This window comes from Colias eurytheme, chromosome 31 (assembly GCF_061535395.1).
Source record: "Colias eurytheme isolate Ceu_HAF_F1 chromosome 31, ilColEury1 Martin Lab GWU primary, whole genome shotgun sequence".
NCBI classification, from domain to species: Eukaryota; Metazoa; Arthropoda; class Insecta; order Lepidoptera; family Pieridae; genus Colias; species Colias eurytheme.
Window position 1 is genome coordinate 1,483,358 of NC_143010.1, and position 18,123 is coordinate 1,501,480.

At 33.7% G+C, this 18,123-nt stretch overlaps 1 protein-coding gene across 1 annotated transcript in view; it reads right to left on the minus strand.

The window, feature by feature from the left end:
• Positions 1-18,123, minus strand: part of LOC149895366 (nuclear pore complex protein Nup98-Nup96-like) — a 68,477-nt gene that overhangs the window by 44,159 nt on the left and 6,195 nt on the right. The window contains exons 7-21 of the mRNA XM_090118735.1: positions 15,522-15,651; positions 15,089-15,172; positions 14,087-14,179; positions 13,707-13,798; positions 12,883-13,033; positions 12,332-12,457; positions 10,994-11,107; positions 9,531-9,639; positions 8,614-8,723; positions 7,959-8,098; positions 7,048-7,169; positions 6,712-6,848; positions 1,660-1,690; positions 1,228-1,304; positions 671-713 (exon numbers count right to left, since the gene is read on the minus strand). Coding sequence (XP_089974861.1) covers positions 671-713; positions 1,228-1,304; positions 1,660-1,690; positions 6,712-6,848; positions 7,048-7,169; positions 7,959-8,098; positions 8,614-8,723; positions 9,531-9,639; positions 10,994-11,107; positions 12,332-12,457; positions 12,883-13,033; positions 13,707-13,798; positions 14,087-14,179; positions 15,089-15,172; positions 15,522-15,651 — 1,559 coding nt within the window. The remainder of the gene's footprint in view (positions 1-670; positions 714-1,227; positions 1,305-1,659; positions 1,691-6,711; positions 6,849-7,047; positions 7,170-7,958; positions 8,099-8,613; positions 8,724-9,530; positions 9,640-10,993; positions 11,108-12,331; positions 12,458-12,882; positions 13,034-13,706; positions 13,799-14,086; positions 14,180-15,088; positions 15,173-15,521; positions 15,652-18,123) is intronic.

Genomic DNA, 18,123 nt, shown 5'->3' on the forward strand with positions numbered 1-18,123 from the left:
TTTAACAGGAGTGTACATTTTATTTTCATTTACTTCCCGTGGACGTAGAGATATCACGCCTGGATCAAAAAAATCTGCGCTTTCTGTACTTATCAAACATGTATCTAACAAAATTTTGCCAAAAATGGAGTTAACAGGTGTCTCCCAGATGCCACAGATATGTTCGCTAGAACACAAAGACTCTATCTCTGTGTGAAATCTTTATATATATAAAATTCTCGTGTCACAATGTTAGTCTGCATACTCCTCCGAAACGGGTGGACCGATTCTCATGAAATTTTCTGTGCATATCGGGTAAGTCTGAGAATCGGCCAACATCTATTTTTCATATGTACCACGGGCGAAGCCGGGGCGGGCCGCTAGTTATGTATATTATTATAGTATAAAAATTAATAAAGTACATTATAGTGCTATAGAATGCATAATTGGTATTACCACAAAACAATTTAAACACAGTATATCTTTAAACCAGGGATCTGTCACTTTAATAGTTGTCTATGACGACAAAACCAGATTGAAGAGAACCCGCGCTTAAAGTTAAACCCTGTATAAAGTTTTTTTTGTGATAAGACAGTATATTTTTTTTGTTTATAATAATAAAATAATATATTTTTCTATTTGAATATCGTTTTAGTATTTATTTGTGAAAATTATATTTAAAACCACTCACCAACTGGCTCGCCTCTCTGATATTTGCGCTGGCAATTCTTTGTCTGAAAGATGAAACACATTTGTTAAGAAAAAACAACACAATAGCGTTCAAAACACGAAACTTATATTAATTTAATCAAAGAGTAAATGACGCTTTCGTTTCTCTGTTCGCGCTAAACTCTAGCACCGATTTTAATTGTGTTTTCACCAATTGATAGCGTGGTTCGCGAGAATGGTTTTAGTACATAACATTTAAATACTTACACATTTTGTATGTTTTTTTTAGTACATAATATATTATGTTGTGTTTGATTTGGTATTAAAAATTGTTCAGTTTTAGAAGAGAGGCTAAAAACTAGTTTTAATATTATTTAAAATTTGTACAAGGGCCGATTTTTCAATGCTTGGATAAAACTTATCCGTCCAATAAAGTATTACACGATAATATTTATATGTCACGTAAACTGTAAATACGGGCAATTAGAATACGTTTTTAAAATGATAGTTTTATACATTATTCGACGAATAAATTTTAACCAAGAATTGAAAAATCAGCCCTAAAATGTAAGAACTTACCCAAGTTAGGATATAACCGCGGCGTGGGATCATTGTCAATCGGTTTTTCTTGATTCTCCCACGAACTTCTGGACGGCCTTAATACAATATAAAAAAAAAAAAACATTATTGTATAACTTAAATTAATGTGAAATAATTAACGTATTTTCTAATAATAAACTGAGATATTGAATTAAATTTACCATAACCAAGACACAACTAATAAATAATTCGATTATCTTTATATATAAAAATGAATCGCAAAATGTGTTGGTAAGCGCATAACTCGAGAACGGCTGAACCGATTTCGATAATTCTTTTTTTATTATATTCCTTGAAGTACGAGGATGGTTTTTATGTAGAGAAAACGTAAATATGTACCACGGGCGAAGCCGGGGCGGACCGCTAGTATTTAATTATAAATAATTTAAATTAGTTATAACAAATATTTACCAGCTGTTTTGTTTGTCCCCTTGAAGTTCCTCTGAAATGGAAAAAAAAATATTCTAATAAAATTTTCCAACAGAATCCTTTTTTTTTTTGGGATCAAAACGATACTCTACATTTTTAAGATATAAATTAGTATAAATTTATAAAGAATAGAAAAAATTCGATCACGAGACGGGACTCGAACCCGCATCCTTTCGCGCCATTCCGGGGCGGATGCCTGACCAACTCTTTATCCAATACTAATATTATAAATGCGAAAGTAACTCTGTCTGTCTGTCTGTTACTCAATCACGCCTTAACTACTGAACCATTTTGCATGAAATTTGGTATAGAGATATTTTGGTACCCGAGAAAGGACATAGGCTACTTTTTACCCCGGGACATAGAATAGGTTTTATGCCGGAAATCCCACGGGAACGGGAACTATGCGGGTTTTTCTTTGGAAACACATAGACAGCTAGTATATTTAAAATAAAAAAAATAATAATAAAATCTTTATTAGCAAGCAGGCCAGGTACATTAAAAATTAACAATCTATGTACTTACAAACTAATTACTAAAACCTACTAGCTAAAAGGAATGCCGCTCAGCATTTTACAGTGAAAGCATAGACTTTCACTGCAGAGCTGATTTTCAGCGACACCTTATTTATATATCTAATTATAAAAAGATTTACTTAATGTTAATATTCAATATAGGTAATAAATAAATAATTAATATAAATATAATATATAAATATAATATAAATATAAATATAATATATATAATAAATAGTAGTACATATAAATAAACAATGTATATTTGTAATATATTGTAGTATATTGTTAAGTGAACAATTATATCAATAAATACAATACATGCCAAAACCAGACAAGTGCGTAGGATTACAAACGAGCAATGAAATGTTTAAACATTTTTCTGTTTGATTAAAAGGTACGCTGTTAGATGTTTATTAAATGAGAATTTTGATTTCTTATTCCGAATAGGAGGAGGTAAATCATTCCAACAATGGGTTGCTGCCCATTTGTAACTACCTCGAAAAGCGCTTGTACGATACTTAGGAACTATAAGAGGATTCGTTGTTGTTCTTGTAGGATACATATTTGATTGCTCTCTCCATCCAATCTTATCATAAAGATATTTTGGTGATTCCGTTTTGATTATAGAAAACATCATATTAGCCAGATGCAATCTCCTTCTTGCAGCCATTTTTAAAATATTATTTTTATTAAGATATGGTGTTATGTGACTTCTTTTAGGTATTCCAAAGCAGTATCGTGCACATGCGTTTTGAACTCTCTGAATCATTCGCTCCGTTCTGACCAACAAGCATGGACCATAAACTACATCACAATAATTTAGTTTGGAAAGGATTAAGCTATCAACTAATTTTTTACGGAGTGATATGGATATAAAATTTCGAAACGAATATAATATTTTTAGTCTATAGAAACAGTTTCTCACAACATTATTTAAATGAATTTCGAACCGGAGCTGTGGGTCAATTGTAAGACCTAAGTTGCATGCGACTTTGACACTTTCAATTACACTATTGTTAATAATAATTTGAGGTTTAGCATTAATGATTGATTTTACTTGTTTCCTACTTCCAAGAATAATATATTTAGACTTCAGAGGGTTCAACATAAGAGAATTTTCCTCAGACCATTCTACAATCCTCTGTAACTCTTCGTTTAATTTTTGTACAGCTAACGGTGTGCAACTTGGCTTACAAGATATATAAAGCTGGATATCATCCGCGTACATATGATATCTACAGTAACGGAAACACTTGGTTATGTCAGCACTGTAGAGGATGTAGAGCAGGGGTCCTAAAATGGATCCCTGTGGCACACCTCTAAAAATAGCTCGCGGGGAGGATTTTAGCAATGATCCATTTTCAGTACGTATCTCAACAATCTGTGATCTCATAGATAAATAGCTTTTGAACCACTTGTGAGAGTTACCCGAAAAGCCATAGTACCCCAATTTTGATAAGAGCAAGTTTATGTTAATTGCATCAAACGCCCGCGTATAATCTAGTAGAACAAGCATCGTACCTTCCCCCTCATCACGGGCTTCCAATATGTTACCTACTACATCACTCAGAGCAGTAGCTGTTCCATGCCCTTTTCGAAAACCCGATTGAAATTCTGGAAGGATACGATGATTATTTATGAACTCGAGTGCTTGTGTGTATATTACTCGTTCCAAAACCTTTGAGAGACACGGTAAGATACTGATGGGTCTCAAATCCTTTGAACTTGTTGGATTAGATGATTTAGGGATAGGTCGAACTACCGCACGACGCCATAACTCAGGGAATATACCAGAAGTTATGGAAGTATTCACTATATCAGTAATGGCTTTGAGTGAATTTGGTAAAGTTAGTTTAATCATGTCTATATTTATGTTATCTATTCCTTGAGCGTTTGTTTTAATATTGTTAATAATTTTAATTACTGTATCCTCACTTACTGGTTTTATTTTAAATTCAGCTACACTATATTTATTATCCTTATAGAAATTAAATTGTGAAGCACAAGCACTATCGTCAATGGAGCCTGGTACTTTTAAAAAATCTTCATTTAATTTATCAGGGTTATCAAAACAATCTGGGATACAGCTACTAGCATGAGAGGGTAATACTTGGGATTTCAGGTTTTTCCACAAAGACTTAGCATTATTTATGTTATCATTTATATGTTTCTGAAAATATGCCGTTTTATCGTTTTGCAATACAACATTAGCTTGATGTCTTAGATCCAAATAATATTTCTTGTCAATATCAGATTTAGATTTGCGGAATTTATTTTTAGCGTTATTTCTTAATCTGAATAACAATTTTACGTTATCAGTAATCCAAGGTGTAGGGGGTGATTTAAATTTTTTGACCTTCAAGGGGGCGTGAACATCAAAAAGCGTTGTAATGTATGTTTGTAGTAAATGTACTTTTGCATTAACATCAGAGCAATTATTAATTATGTTATACCATGGAATTAGTTCAAGGTCCTTTGAGAAGGAGTCAAATGATATGTTTTTAATGGGTCGAAAAGTGATTGTTTTAGGCTTTATCTTTTGTTTTTTAAATACAGTTTCAAATGTAATAAAGGAATGATGGCCAAGTTCTGAAATATGATCAACAGTTACGTTTTTACAATCAACATCCGTACAAATTACATCTATTAATGAACTACTGTCGCCTTTAAAATGGGTAGGTGAACAAACAACTTGATTTAAAGTAAAATTATTGAGAAAATCCTTAAGCTTTTTTGTATTAATGTTCTCTTCGTTTAACATATTAACATTAAAATCTCCAAGTAGAATTATTTTATCATAGGGTGCTAAAGAGGTAATGCTATCTGTTAAACCATCAATAAAAACGTCCAAATTTAACCAAGGCGGTCTATAAGCGGTACCGATTATCGTTTTAGTGCTGTTAAGATTAAGTGACAACCATAATTGTTCAACATCTCGGTGTGCAGGATGAGCAAGAACTCGCACATTAACACCGCATTTCACATAAAAAGCAACACCTCCCCCTCTTCCACCACGGATATGAACTGGGCGAGGCACATGTTTCAATTTATATCCGGGGACTGTAGGCGCACGACCATCCTCTCCTGGCCGTAGCCACGTTTCATTAATGGCCATGATGTCAACCGAATATTGAGCCATAGCTACTAAGAATTCATCCTGGTTAGAGCCGAGAGAGCAAGCATTCAGTAATCCAAATTTAATGTGTCTATTACCTATCATTTATTCCCTAACAAAAAAATGATAAGAAAAATAAATAAATAAAAAAACAAAACAAATATATATATATATATATATATAGATAAACCAAAAACCACTATGATAATATGTAAGGAACCAAAATATTGTAAAAACTATAATATTAGTGAAGTATCCGCAACATTTGTTAGTGCTTAAACATAAAAATATTGTCTCAATAAAACCAATTTCAGCAACATAACAAAATGATCGGCTCTTTTTAACATAAACAATTCTTATGGCTCTAAAATAACCAAGATCAAAATACAAGGCGCGAAATATTTGCCGCACAACAAAATATAAATAATATAATGTTTCAAAAACACGATTCGCAAATACAATTACATAGATGGGTTTTACATACATTTCAAGCCATGGTATTAATTTATTTAAATATCGTTCAATCCTTAAATTACAAGTTAAGAAAAAGTCTATAATATTACTTAGCATGAAAGTATAACAAAAGCAGTTTTGCTTATAACACCTATTAGAAAACAATCTTAGAAACAGCAGTGATGTTAAGTTATAAAAACAAATAATATGAGGAATTCTAATGTCTTTATCTTTGTTAGAAATAGTAAATTTATTAAACATACATAACATTTTTATATATAACGGTAATGATAACGGTAATACTAAAGATAACATAAGTTTGTGTCGACACGAAAGTTGTACATACAATTCATAAGAGGAAATAGTGATATACAAAAAAATATTATATAAACTTAAACATCTAAGAAACAAATGGTTAATTGCATTTTGTTTGTTAAATCTATGTGGGAAATAATGGAATGATAAAATTGTACGGTTACTTATCACAGCTAACTTCTTGTGAACCAAAAACACTCCTAATATCAGACTCTTCGCGAATAATAAAGGCTGGTTTATTACTTTCTTGTCTAACAAAAATCTTGCCCTCTTTTGTCCAAGAATATTTCCACCTTAAGCGTATACATGTTTGACGCGCGTTGTAGAATAATTGCTTGTTATATTTTGTAAGGCGTTCATTTATATAAAATTTTTTCGGTTCGCCCACTAAATTCATATCCTCCGTTGTCAATCCACGACGAATCCTAGCGTTTTTAAGAAATTCGTCTCGTATCTTTTTTCGAGAAAAGCGTACAACTATCGGACGAGGACGTTGAGGAGTGCCCTCGGTAACATTCCCGTTGCGTAATCCAACTCGAAAAGCATGAACTACATCCTGTTCTTCATACTTCATTGAAATTTTCGCGGCAACTAACGCAACAGTGTGATAGACATTTACAAATACAAACTTACCATACTGTTTTCTCTCACTAGATCTCCTCTCATCTCCACTCTCTCTATTCGATATATCGTGATCAACTCTATCCATTGATAATTGATCAGTTTGTTTCGGACCGTTTTCCTGTAGCCGAGATTGGTCTTCCAAAGATCTGTGAAATGAAGTAAATTTTTTTTTGTTTACTATAATATGCACTTATGGGCCGTTCCCAATATTCAAACTACGGTTATAGATAATTCTTTTTTTATTATATTCCTTGAAGTACGAGGATGGTTCTTTTGTAGAGAAAACGTAAATGTGTACCACGGGCGAAGCCGGGGCGGACCGCTAGTTTCTAAATAAAAACTCACCTATTAAGACTGTCATTTCCATCTTTCTTCGGTCTCAATACCAAACGCTTACGGCTCGGCTTCAAACTGAGTTTATCTTCCAGACTAGCGTCCGATTCTTCAAGACCGTCGAACAGGGATTTCTGTAACAATAATATCGTTAGTATATCGACAATTTATTATAAGTGAAAAGGTTAAGAACATCAATAATGATCTTATCTATTGGTCGTGGGTTCGATTCCCACCCGGGGCAAATATTTGTGTGATGAACATCGATGTTTGCTCTGTGTCTGGGTGTTAAACTATATATATAAAACTCAAAGGTGACTGATATAGTGATCTATCAACGCACAGCCCAAACCACTGGACGTATCGGGCTGAAATTTGGCATGTAGGTAGATGTTAGGACGTAGGCATCCGCTAAGAAAGGATTTCCCGAAATTCTTGCGGGAACGGGGAAAAACGGGGATGCACGTACAAAGTCGTGAAAAGTACGTACGTACGTATGAAAAGACTATACAAATATGAACTTTAATGCAATGGACATAAAGCTCACATTACCCGCTACTGCCGTACAGTATCTATCCGTATGCTATACAATACAATATGACCCTTATCTCTATACACATAAAGCGCACATTACCTTGTCTCTAACGAGCGCTCTGCTTTCACATACTCGTATATAAAGACCATACAATATGAACTTTATCTCCATACACATAAAGCTCACATTACCTTGTCTCTCGCGGCGGTTTTGTCTTATTACAAAAAAATAAATCAAATAAATGGTTACCCAAACTATAAAGTCATGGTTGAAAAAATGTTTTGTAATAAGAATTTTGCTCAGACCATGGTTTTAATAGGTTTTAGACCTTATTTCGTTATAAGACGGAATATCAACCTTATCTCTATACAAATAAAACTCACATTACCTTGTCTCTAGCGAGTGCTCTGGGCACAACTCGCAGTGGGGGGGGCGGCGGTGACGTCACACTGTATCCGCTACTTCCGTCTAGAATTGCCTTCACTGCGACCGGATTGGTCGGTTTTAGAACGTCTTCCGCTGTTGTTGCTGTAATTTTATCGAATATATATTAAGTATTAACAATAATAAAAATGTGTACGTAGAATATTTAGAGATGGTCAAAAATAAGGATGTAAATATTTGTTTTACAATTATAAACTATCAATCTCAATTACAATTATAAATTATAATCAATTAACAACTTTGATATGAAAATTTTTTTATCTGTTATCTTGTAAAGAATATAGAAATAACAGACGTAAAGAAAATTCAGTAAAAATTGTATAATACTTAAATTTTGATTTATACATTTTACAAGATATTTATAAGATAAAATTATTCACTAATCTATACTTTTTTACCTTGGGCAGCATGGAAGAGATCGCTGATAAGCGATATGGTTGCCTTATGTGCTATGAATGTTTTCCTTTTCTTTTAATATTATGATATCATTGTAAAATTTTGAATGGTACATAAAATTGTAAAATAAATATTACCAAATAAAACAGCAATTAATTTTTAATTTACATATTTTTACTCCAAAAAACACAAAAAATACTCACAAGTATCGGGCAACAAATCTTTGAAAAGCGGCGAATCACCGTACGGTCGTGCCGCTAATGTTAATATTTGTTCGTGCACATTCGAACCGGCTGGAGCACCGAGACCACCGCTGAAAGATGTAAAATATATTTAAAAAAATTTAGGATTCCATACCCAGAGGATAAAACGTCTGCCTCCAGGCTGTATCTCATTATCTGTGATAGGTAGAAACTAGAAAGCTGAAATTTTCACAAATGATATATTTCCGTTGCGGCTATAACAACAAATCCTAAAAATTAAAAAAGTAAAACATTAAGGGCGGATCCCTATAGTACGGAACCCTTCGTGCGCGAGACCGACTCGCACTTGGCCAGTTTTTTACATAATGAATAAAAAAATATACGCGTAAAATCAAACACAAGAACATACTAGGTGGCAATATTTTTGCTAATAAAATCATTCGCTGTTCAGTCTTAACTTTATGAAGTGAAACTTCTTTAGGCGCGTTGAGAGTAAAATTAAGATCACATAATAAAAACTATAGCCAATGAAAGTCCCGTAAAAATTGGTACAGCCGTTTTTGATATTAGCCGTTACAAACAGACAGACAAAAATTGTAAAAATTACTATTTTGGTATAGTCTATAAATCCATATTATGTATTTAGTTAAATTCGGTTTTTTCAATATTAAAAATGGACACTCCAATTTTATTATTGTTATCACTACATAGTATAAAACAAAGTCGCTTTCTCTGTCCCTATGTCTCTTTGTATGCTTAAATCATTAAAACTACGCAACGGATTTTGATACGGTTTTTTTTAATAGATAGAGTGATTCAAGAAGGTTTTAGTATATAATTTATTAGGTTTTAGACAAAACGGGCGAAGCCGCGGGCGGTAAGCTAGTATATTAATATGTATAGATTTTAACACTAACCTCTGCACCATACTATTGTTGGCATTATTCTGTCCAAGCCCGAGTCCTGTGCCGCCCAAACTTGTGTTGTTATTGAATAAACCACCGCCTCCTAGGCCTAGGTTTATACCTAGAAATACATAAAAATATAAAATTATTATAAATAAATAAGGCGCTGACTCCACGAGCGAGAGAATCGCGACGAGTCCGCCTTTATATCGTCGGACAATCTCCACGAACGAGCGATAATTCCGCCGCGTATCGTCGCGAGTCGTAACGGAATCGCAGCGTTTCCGCGGCGACTCGTTACGGTATCGCCACGTTTCCTTGAAGAGAACTACGAGAAGACCAGAGGCAACGCTGAAATGACGCTGCGTTTGACAGCGCGCCCGCTGCGCGATCGTCGCGAGCGCGCGGCGGGCCCGCTGTTAGTCGCGGCGGGCTAGCGACGATGTAATGACGTTTCGCACGCTCATTGCCACTCGTCGCATCGCGGCGATAATATCGCCGTGTGGAGACGGTTTCATAGAGAGTGTATAGAAATACGTGGCACGACGATAATATCGCCGCGATTCTCTCGCTCGTGGAGTCAGCGCCTAAAAAATAATCCTAACAATATTATAAATACGAAAGTTTGTGAGGATGGATGTAACGCAAATACTACTGAACTGATTACAATGAAATTTGGCACACATATAGAGGGTAACTTGGATTAACACACAGGATAGGTTTTTTCCCAGAAATCCCACGGGAACGGGAACTTTGCGCGTTATTCTTTGAAAATGCGGGCGAAGCCGCGGACGGACAGCTAGTATATCATATTTTTAACTAGGTCTCAAGCTATCTCTGTACGGAATTTGAAGTAAATCCATGTGGGAATTTTTGGGATTAGCCCGGACATACATTTTTGGCATCGGTATCTATTGTAGATCACGACCCAAGAATTCTTTAAAACAATATTCAACGTACAGTTTTGCACGCCTCATAAGCGAAGCGTTGAGGTGGGTACTACTGTCACTTCGCGCAAAACATCTGATTTTTCAAACTTAAAATGTCTTTATGTATCATACATTGCACTTGTAAGATAATACATACACACACATATTAAGAAAAAACACTATTTTTAACGTTCATGATATTTTTGATGTCATTTTTGTTATTTAAACTAGTTAAAAAACAGTTTAAAAAAGTTCTGTCTTGGACGTCCGTGTGTCTGTATGTGCGGATCCTTTTTCTTGTTAACACGATAGCGACCGAAATACTTTACTAATCGAGTCTTTTTTTTTCTCTTACGCTTGAGTATGCTCAGGAATAGAACCCTTTCATTTTTCAGGGTCTGATTCGATGTGGTTTAATTGTTATTAAATAAACAAAAATAATAATTAATAAATATTTATTTAAAAAAAATTATGAGGCGTGCACTTTTGGATTTTCCAAATTATTTGACTTTCCTACGATTCTATTATATGTATAGATATACTCACCACTCTGAAGATTATAATTTGGCTGCGAGAACAGCGACGTGCCTGTGCCGAGGTTATTAAATGCCGTCGGTTTTGCTTGAAACGATGTCCCTAAACCCGTGTTTTGGCCTGTACCTGTAAAATATTAATAAATAAAAAACTTTATATGTAACAAATATACAGTGTGTCCGGACATGACATACCGATATTTGAAGGGGCTATTCTCCAGGTATTTTTATCGACAATTCAACCCCTCTACAGTCCCCTACCTCACCCCCCTCAAAATGGCAAACCTATCAATTCGGATAGTGAAAATATGAAAATTGTAATAACTTCGAAAGTGAGTGTCAAAAAATACTAAATTTGGTTTTATTTGAACAATAACAAGTTATTCTAAGGACCACTAAACAAATTTAATTGATAAGAGTGATGAAACATACTTTAATAAATTCGAAAACCATTTTGAGGGGGGTGAGGTAGGGGACTGTAGAGGGGTTGAATTGTCGATAAAAATACCTGGAGAATAGCCCCTTCAAATATCGGTATGTCATGTCCGGACACACTGTATACATATAGCAGTAACAAAGTCGCACCCTATATTATGTATGCTAAGGTATTTAAAATTCGCAACGGATTTTGATGAAGTCTTTTAATAGATAGTGTGATTAAAGAGGAAGGTTTTAGTATATAATTTACTAGCTGTGCTCTGCGGTTTTACCCGCAGTGCTCCGCTCCTGTTGGTCTCAGCGTGTAGCCTATAACCTTCCTCGATAAATTTGCTATCTAAAACCGAAAAATTATTCAAATCGGACCAGTAGTTCCCGAGATTAGCGCGTTCAAACAAACTCTTCAGCTTTATAGTATTACAAGTATAGATTAGATTTTAGACTAAGCGGCCGAAGCCGCGAGCGGAAAGCTAGTAGATAATATATAACAATACAATATCTTCTTATACATATATAAAAATGAATCGCAAAATGTGTTGGTAAGCGCATAACTCGAGAACGGCTGAACCGATTTCGATAATTCTTTTTTTATTATATGCCTTGAGGTACGAGGATGGTTCTTATGTAGAAAAACGTAAATATTATGTACCACGGGCGAAGCCGGGGCGGACCGCTAGTATATAAATATAAAAATACCTACATATACGATATTTCTATATATATATATAATATAAATCTCGTGTCACAATTTTTGTCCTCAATGGACTCCTAAACAAATTAACCGATTATAATAAAATTCGCACACCATGTGCAGTTCGATCCAACTTGAGAGATAGGATAGTTTAAACATGTAGGTACCACGGGCGAAGCCGGGACGGACCGCTAGTAACTCAATAAAATAATGAAATCTTACCCATCTGCGGTTGAGAATTAAAACCAAACGCCGGTTGACTCGTCGCCGGTTTCCCAAACGTACTGCCCCCACCGAATAAAGACGTTGAAGTGTTCGCACCGAAACCTGACGTGTTCGCGCCGAACGCTACAAAATGGACAAAAATAAAGAAATAAAGTTTATTTAGGGCCGATTTTTCAATGCTTGGATAAAACATATCCGTCCAATAAAGTATTACACGAACATTTTAAAATGTCACGTAAACTGTCATATACGGACAATTAGAATACATTTTTGAAGTGGTAGTTTAATACGTTATTCGATGAATAAGTTTTAACCAACGATTGAAAAATCAGCCCTAAATATAATATCATATTAATAACCGTGGCGAAAATTGGCTGTTAAGATCGTAAAGTGCGTCAAAATATTTTTACGTATTGAAAAGTGCATCGAAATTTGGAAATTTATATTGTAAAGAGGGCAGAAGACATTTTAATTGGAATTTGACATTTATATTGTAAAGTGCATCGAAGAAGTGCGTTAAAAAAACACTAAAAATAATTTTATATCACCTGGTGTAGTGGTACCAAACGTAGGTGCCGAAGTCTGCGCAGTTTTAGCCCCAAACAGGCCCCCACCGCCGAAAGACCCAAAACCTGTGCTTGTGGCCGGGGCCCCAAAGGCCCCGGTCGCCGGTTTGGCCCCAAATAGGCCCCCGGTTTGCTAAAATAAAATAATACAATTAGTTTAAGGGCTGATTTTTCAATCCTTGGTTAAAACTTATTCGTCGAATAATGTATAAAACTACCATTTTAAAAACGTATTCTAATTGTCCGTATTTGACAGTTTACGTGACATTTTAATATTATCGTGTAATACTTTATTGGACGGATAAGTTTTATCCAAGCATTGAAAAATCGGCCCTAATTTAATTTATTTCTGTTTAAATATTAGCACACCCAGATAGTGGGTAGAATGTATTAGCGCTTTAACATTGTAATAACAACACCTATATTTGTAATTGCATTCTTGCAAATAAATGTAATTTGAATTTGAATTAAATGTAATTTGAATTTGAATAAAATGTAATTTGAATTTGAATCAAATGTCATTTGAATTTGAATTAAATGTAATTTAAATTTAGGTAAGGAATGGTTTTATTTATCTACGCCCCGCGGTTTTACCCGCATTGCTCCGCTGCTATTGGTCTTAGCGTGATGATATATAGCCTATATAGCCTTCCTCGATAATTGGGCTAATTAACACCGAAAGAATTTTTCAAATCGGACCAGTATTTCCCGAGATTAGCGCATTAAAACAAACAAACTCTTCAGCTTTATAATATTAGTATAGATATTAACTATTGTGTTATTTATTCCTATGATAAATTCCTCACCTGATTCTGTGTGTTGGATCCGAAACCGAACGTAGATGTGTTTGTTCCAAACGCAGGCGCTTGCGTCGTTGTGGCACCGAATAGACTTGTACCTGATTAAGCGAAATAAATATATTTACTTATAAATGACTAGGTTTCCGCCCGCGGCTTTGCCCGCGCAGTCAAAGAAAAATCCGCTTAGTTCCCGTTCCTGTGGGATTTCTGGGAATGCGTCATTTTCCCGGGATAAAAAGTAGCCTATGTCCTTTCTCGGGTATCAAAATATCTCTATACCAAATTTCATGCAAATTGGTTCAGTAGTTACAAGGCGTGATTGAGTAACAGACAGACAGACAAGAGTTACTTTCGCATTTATAATATTAGTATGGATATATTCTTACCTGTAGTAGGAGTAGCTCCAAACGCCGGTTTATTCGCACCAAATAATCCCGTAGTGCTCGTGTTTTGTGCGTTGTTACCGAACGAAAATGTATCTATAATAATAGAGAAAATAATACATATTGATAATTTAATCTTTGACTGCCATAGTTTCTAAGATACTTTACTAATTGTTAGACATAATTTATTGTTATACTGTGATGGAATGTAACGAATTGTATTTTATGTGATTGAATGTTATGTAGGTATTTATTGATTTAACTATATTTTAAGTGATTTAGTGTACTGTACTTAGCTATATTGATGTGATATTTATCTGTAGGTACTATGATTAATTAGATTCAACTTATTTTATGACATGTATTTTTGGAAATTATTTTACTTGATCTATGAATTGTGCTAATTAATGTAATTTTTAATAATTTTTTTCCCTCAACTATGCTGTGTGCATACAATTAATTGGTTGGCATTTCACCGCAACATGTAATTAAATTTCTGTTTATCGAGGCAAAATTGTCAGCTGTGGTGTGCACCTTATTAAATAAATAAATAAATAAATATTAAATAAATAAAATATTCAAATATTTTAGTAGAAAATTTACAAAAACTATTTAATTTTCAATTCGTAAATAATATGTATGTATTTGAAAAATATAAGCGAGTATGCCGAGCACACGTGTCTGTCTTGTCAAGAAAGTTTCACTTCTGACACGTGTGCACGGCACAAACGCTCTTTTTTATATTTAATACTCTGATACATAAAAAAATCGCGTTTAAAAGTATTTAAGTGTCACTACATAGTATAAAACAAAGTCGCTTTTTCTGTCCCTATATCCCTATGTATGCTTGAATCTTTAAAACTATGCAACGGATTTTGATGCGGATTTTTTAATATATAAGAGTGATTCTCGAGGAAGGTTTTAGTATATATAATTAATTAGGTTTTAGGCAAAGCGGGCGAAGCCGCAGGTGGAAAGCTAGTTTAATATAAAATAAATACTTACTAGTCTGTCCAAAGCCACTTGTATTCGCCATACTGCCGCCGCCGAATAGACTCGGAGCCGTGGTAGTGGCTGTTTGACCGAACGCTGTAAAAACAGATATAATATAACATTATAAAATGATTTAATTATATTATATATTATAATAAAATACTTATTTATCTCTTGGTATATAGTAGACAACAATAAACACATAATTTGAGTATCAATTTAAATACTACTACAGTTGAATTAAAATTCAAATCAACCTTACTTCTTAAGGTTCACAGTACTATTAAAATTTGACTTTCAACTACCTGCTACCACATTTGAATTCAATTTCAAATCCAACACCTCCCTTATTAAGGTTTCACAGTTTTAACAGTAAGTTTTAAAAATTTGATTTCGAAGTACATCCTACTTCAAATCAAATTCAAATCAAATCAAATCAACCCACCTCCAGTATTGAACAGCGGTTTCACAGTATTATCTGCCGGCTGTTGGAATCCGAACATACCGCTACTGCCCTTACGGCCAGCTGTGTAGTCTTCTAGACGCAGTTCTTCTAGCGATTTCGTTTCATATTCCTGGAATAGATATAATATGAAGAAATTAAAGATTTTTTAACGGATTTATTTATTATATTATCTTCTTATCTTATATTAGACTGGGGTAGAAGCCTTTGAAAATAATGAAAAGATAAAAAAAATCGCAGTCGGATGAAACCCATTAGAAAAGGAGGGGGATATGATAAAAATGTAAGGAAAAATAAATTACGGTCAATCCGAGTTCGGGAAGCGGGAGGGGGGAGCTTTTAAGAGAAAAAAATGGTTTCTCTCGATTTCCGACAAAACTACAAGTCCTATAGAAAAAAGTTCAATGGCAAAGTTGTAGGTAATTAAAAGTTCTACAACTTTTGTATTCACAATTTTTTCACATAACCTAAAAATTTAGGTGAAAAATTCAAAAAACCAAGTTTTTGGTCTTTTATTTCTATCTACTTCAAAATTTATTTTTTTTCTACGAAATTTGGTGGAAACTTACTTTATTATGTCCCAAATACACTGTAATTTATTTGATTGAAAATATTTATTTTTTCGCCTTATTTTGAATTAATACCAAAAAAACAACCTAATTTTCAATCGAAAAGTCACCCGTCAAAATATCAGCTTTTTTCAAAAACTTGGGGTGCCTTTTATTCATTGAAATCTTAACTTTCATATGGTGTAAAAAAAATAAACACCACCATAGTAAATGTTCTCAGGAAATGCATACAAACAGTCTGAAAATTAGCTTTTACTAAATCAGGCACACTTCTTGAACTCTATATCTTCTCTTGTATCGGCTTTTCGGTAATATTTCAAAAGAAAAATAATTATCTGTTCTAAGTTTAATATTTTACAGCATATTCAAAAGCAAAATGATGTCGATAAAAACATTTCAGGTAGTTCGAGAAGTGTGCCTGATTTAGTAAAAGCTAATTTTCAGACTGTTTGTATGCATTTCCTGAGAACATTTACTATGGTGTTGTTTATTTTTTTTACACCATATGAAAGTAGAGATTTCAATGAATAAAAGGCACCCCAAGTTTTTGAAAAAAGCTGATATTTTGACGGGTGACTTTTCGATTGAAAATTAGGTTGTTTTTTTGGTATTAATTCAAAATAAGGCGAAAAAATAAATATTTTCAATCAAATAAATTACAGTGTATTTGGGACATAATAAAGTAAGTTTCCACCAAATTTCGTAGAAAAAAAATAAATTTTGAAGTAGATAGAAATAAAAGACCAAAAACTTGGTTTTTTGAATTTTTCACCTAAATTTTTAGGTTATGTGAAAAAATTGTGAATACTAAAGTTGTAGAACTTTTAATTACCTACAACTTTGCCATTGAACTTTTTTCTATAGGACTTGTAGTTTTGTCGGAAATCGAGAGAAACCATTTTTTTCTCTTAAAAGCTCCCCCCTCCCGCTTCCCGAATTCGGATTGACCGTAATTTATTTTTCCTTACATTTTTATCATATTCCCCTCCTTTTCTAATGGGTTTCATCCGACTGCGATTTTTTTTTGTTTCAAAAATTATCTACTCTAGTCTATATATAAAAATGAATCGCAAAATGTGTTGGTAAGCGCATAACTCGAGAACGGCTGAACCGATTTCGATAATTCTTTTTTTATTATATTCCTTGAAGTACGAGGATGTACCACGGGCGAAGCCGGGGCGGACCGCTAGTTATCAATAATATAATGCGTTAAAAAATCTTTATTTTCTAAGGGCCGTCTTTTCAATGCTTGGATAAAACTAATTCGTCGAATAATGTTTAAAACTACCATTTTAAAAACGTATTCTTATTGCCCGTATTTGACAGTTTACGAGACATTTTAATATTATCGTGTAATACTTTATTGGACGGATAAGTTTTATCCAAGCATTGAAAAATCGGCCCTTAGAAATATACAGTTTATAAATATAATACAATGGTGCATAAAATGCCCACTTAGTGATGTCTACACAGAATTATTCAATGATGGTTCGATAGATTATAATAATTGATAGAAATACTCTGTATATCCGATACAGAAAAACTCTTCTATGTATTTATGTTATGTAATTTAAACATAAAGATAACCAAATTGTAAGATAGAAACCAATAAAGAATACATAATAGTAGCTAAACGCTACAGAACGGACACTCTCCGCCTCCCGCCAAAATGAAACACTTACCTCTTATTTTGGATTCGTGATTATCGTTTTTTGTAGAAAATGGTTAGATAGTGCTGTTTACGCTTGTATTTCATCAGAAAAACGCGAATTTTTTTTTACGCTAGTCACAAATATGCCAACCATAAAGCGTTAACACACACATTTGCAGTCTCTACAGTGTGACTGTCAAAACGATAATTTTGTATGGAGTGTCTGTGGTGTGGTTTAGTTTAGTTTTAACATAAAATGCATTTATATTTTAACATAAAATATATGTGGTCTTGTTATTACATATCTTATTAGTACGTTTACGTTGTTATTATTATTTACGTACCTGATTCGATTTATGATAAT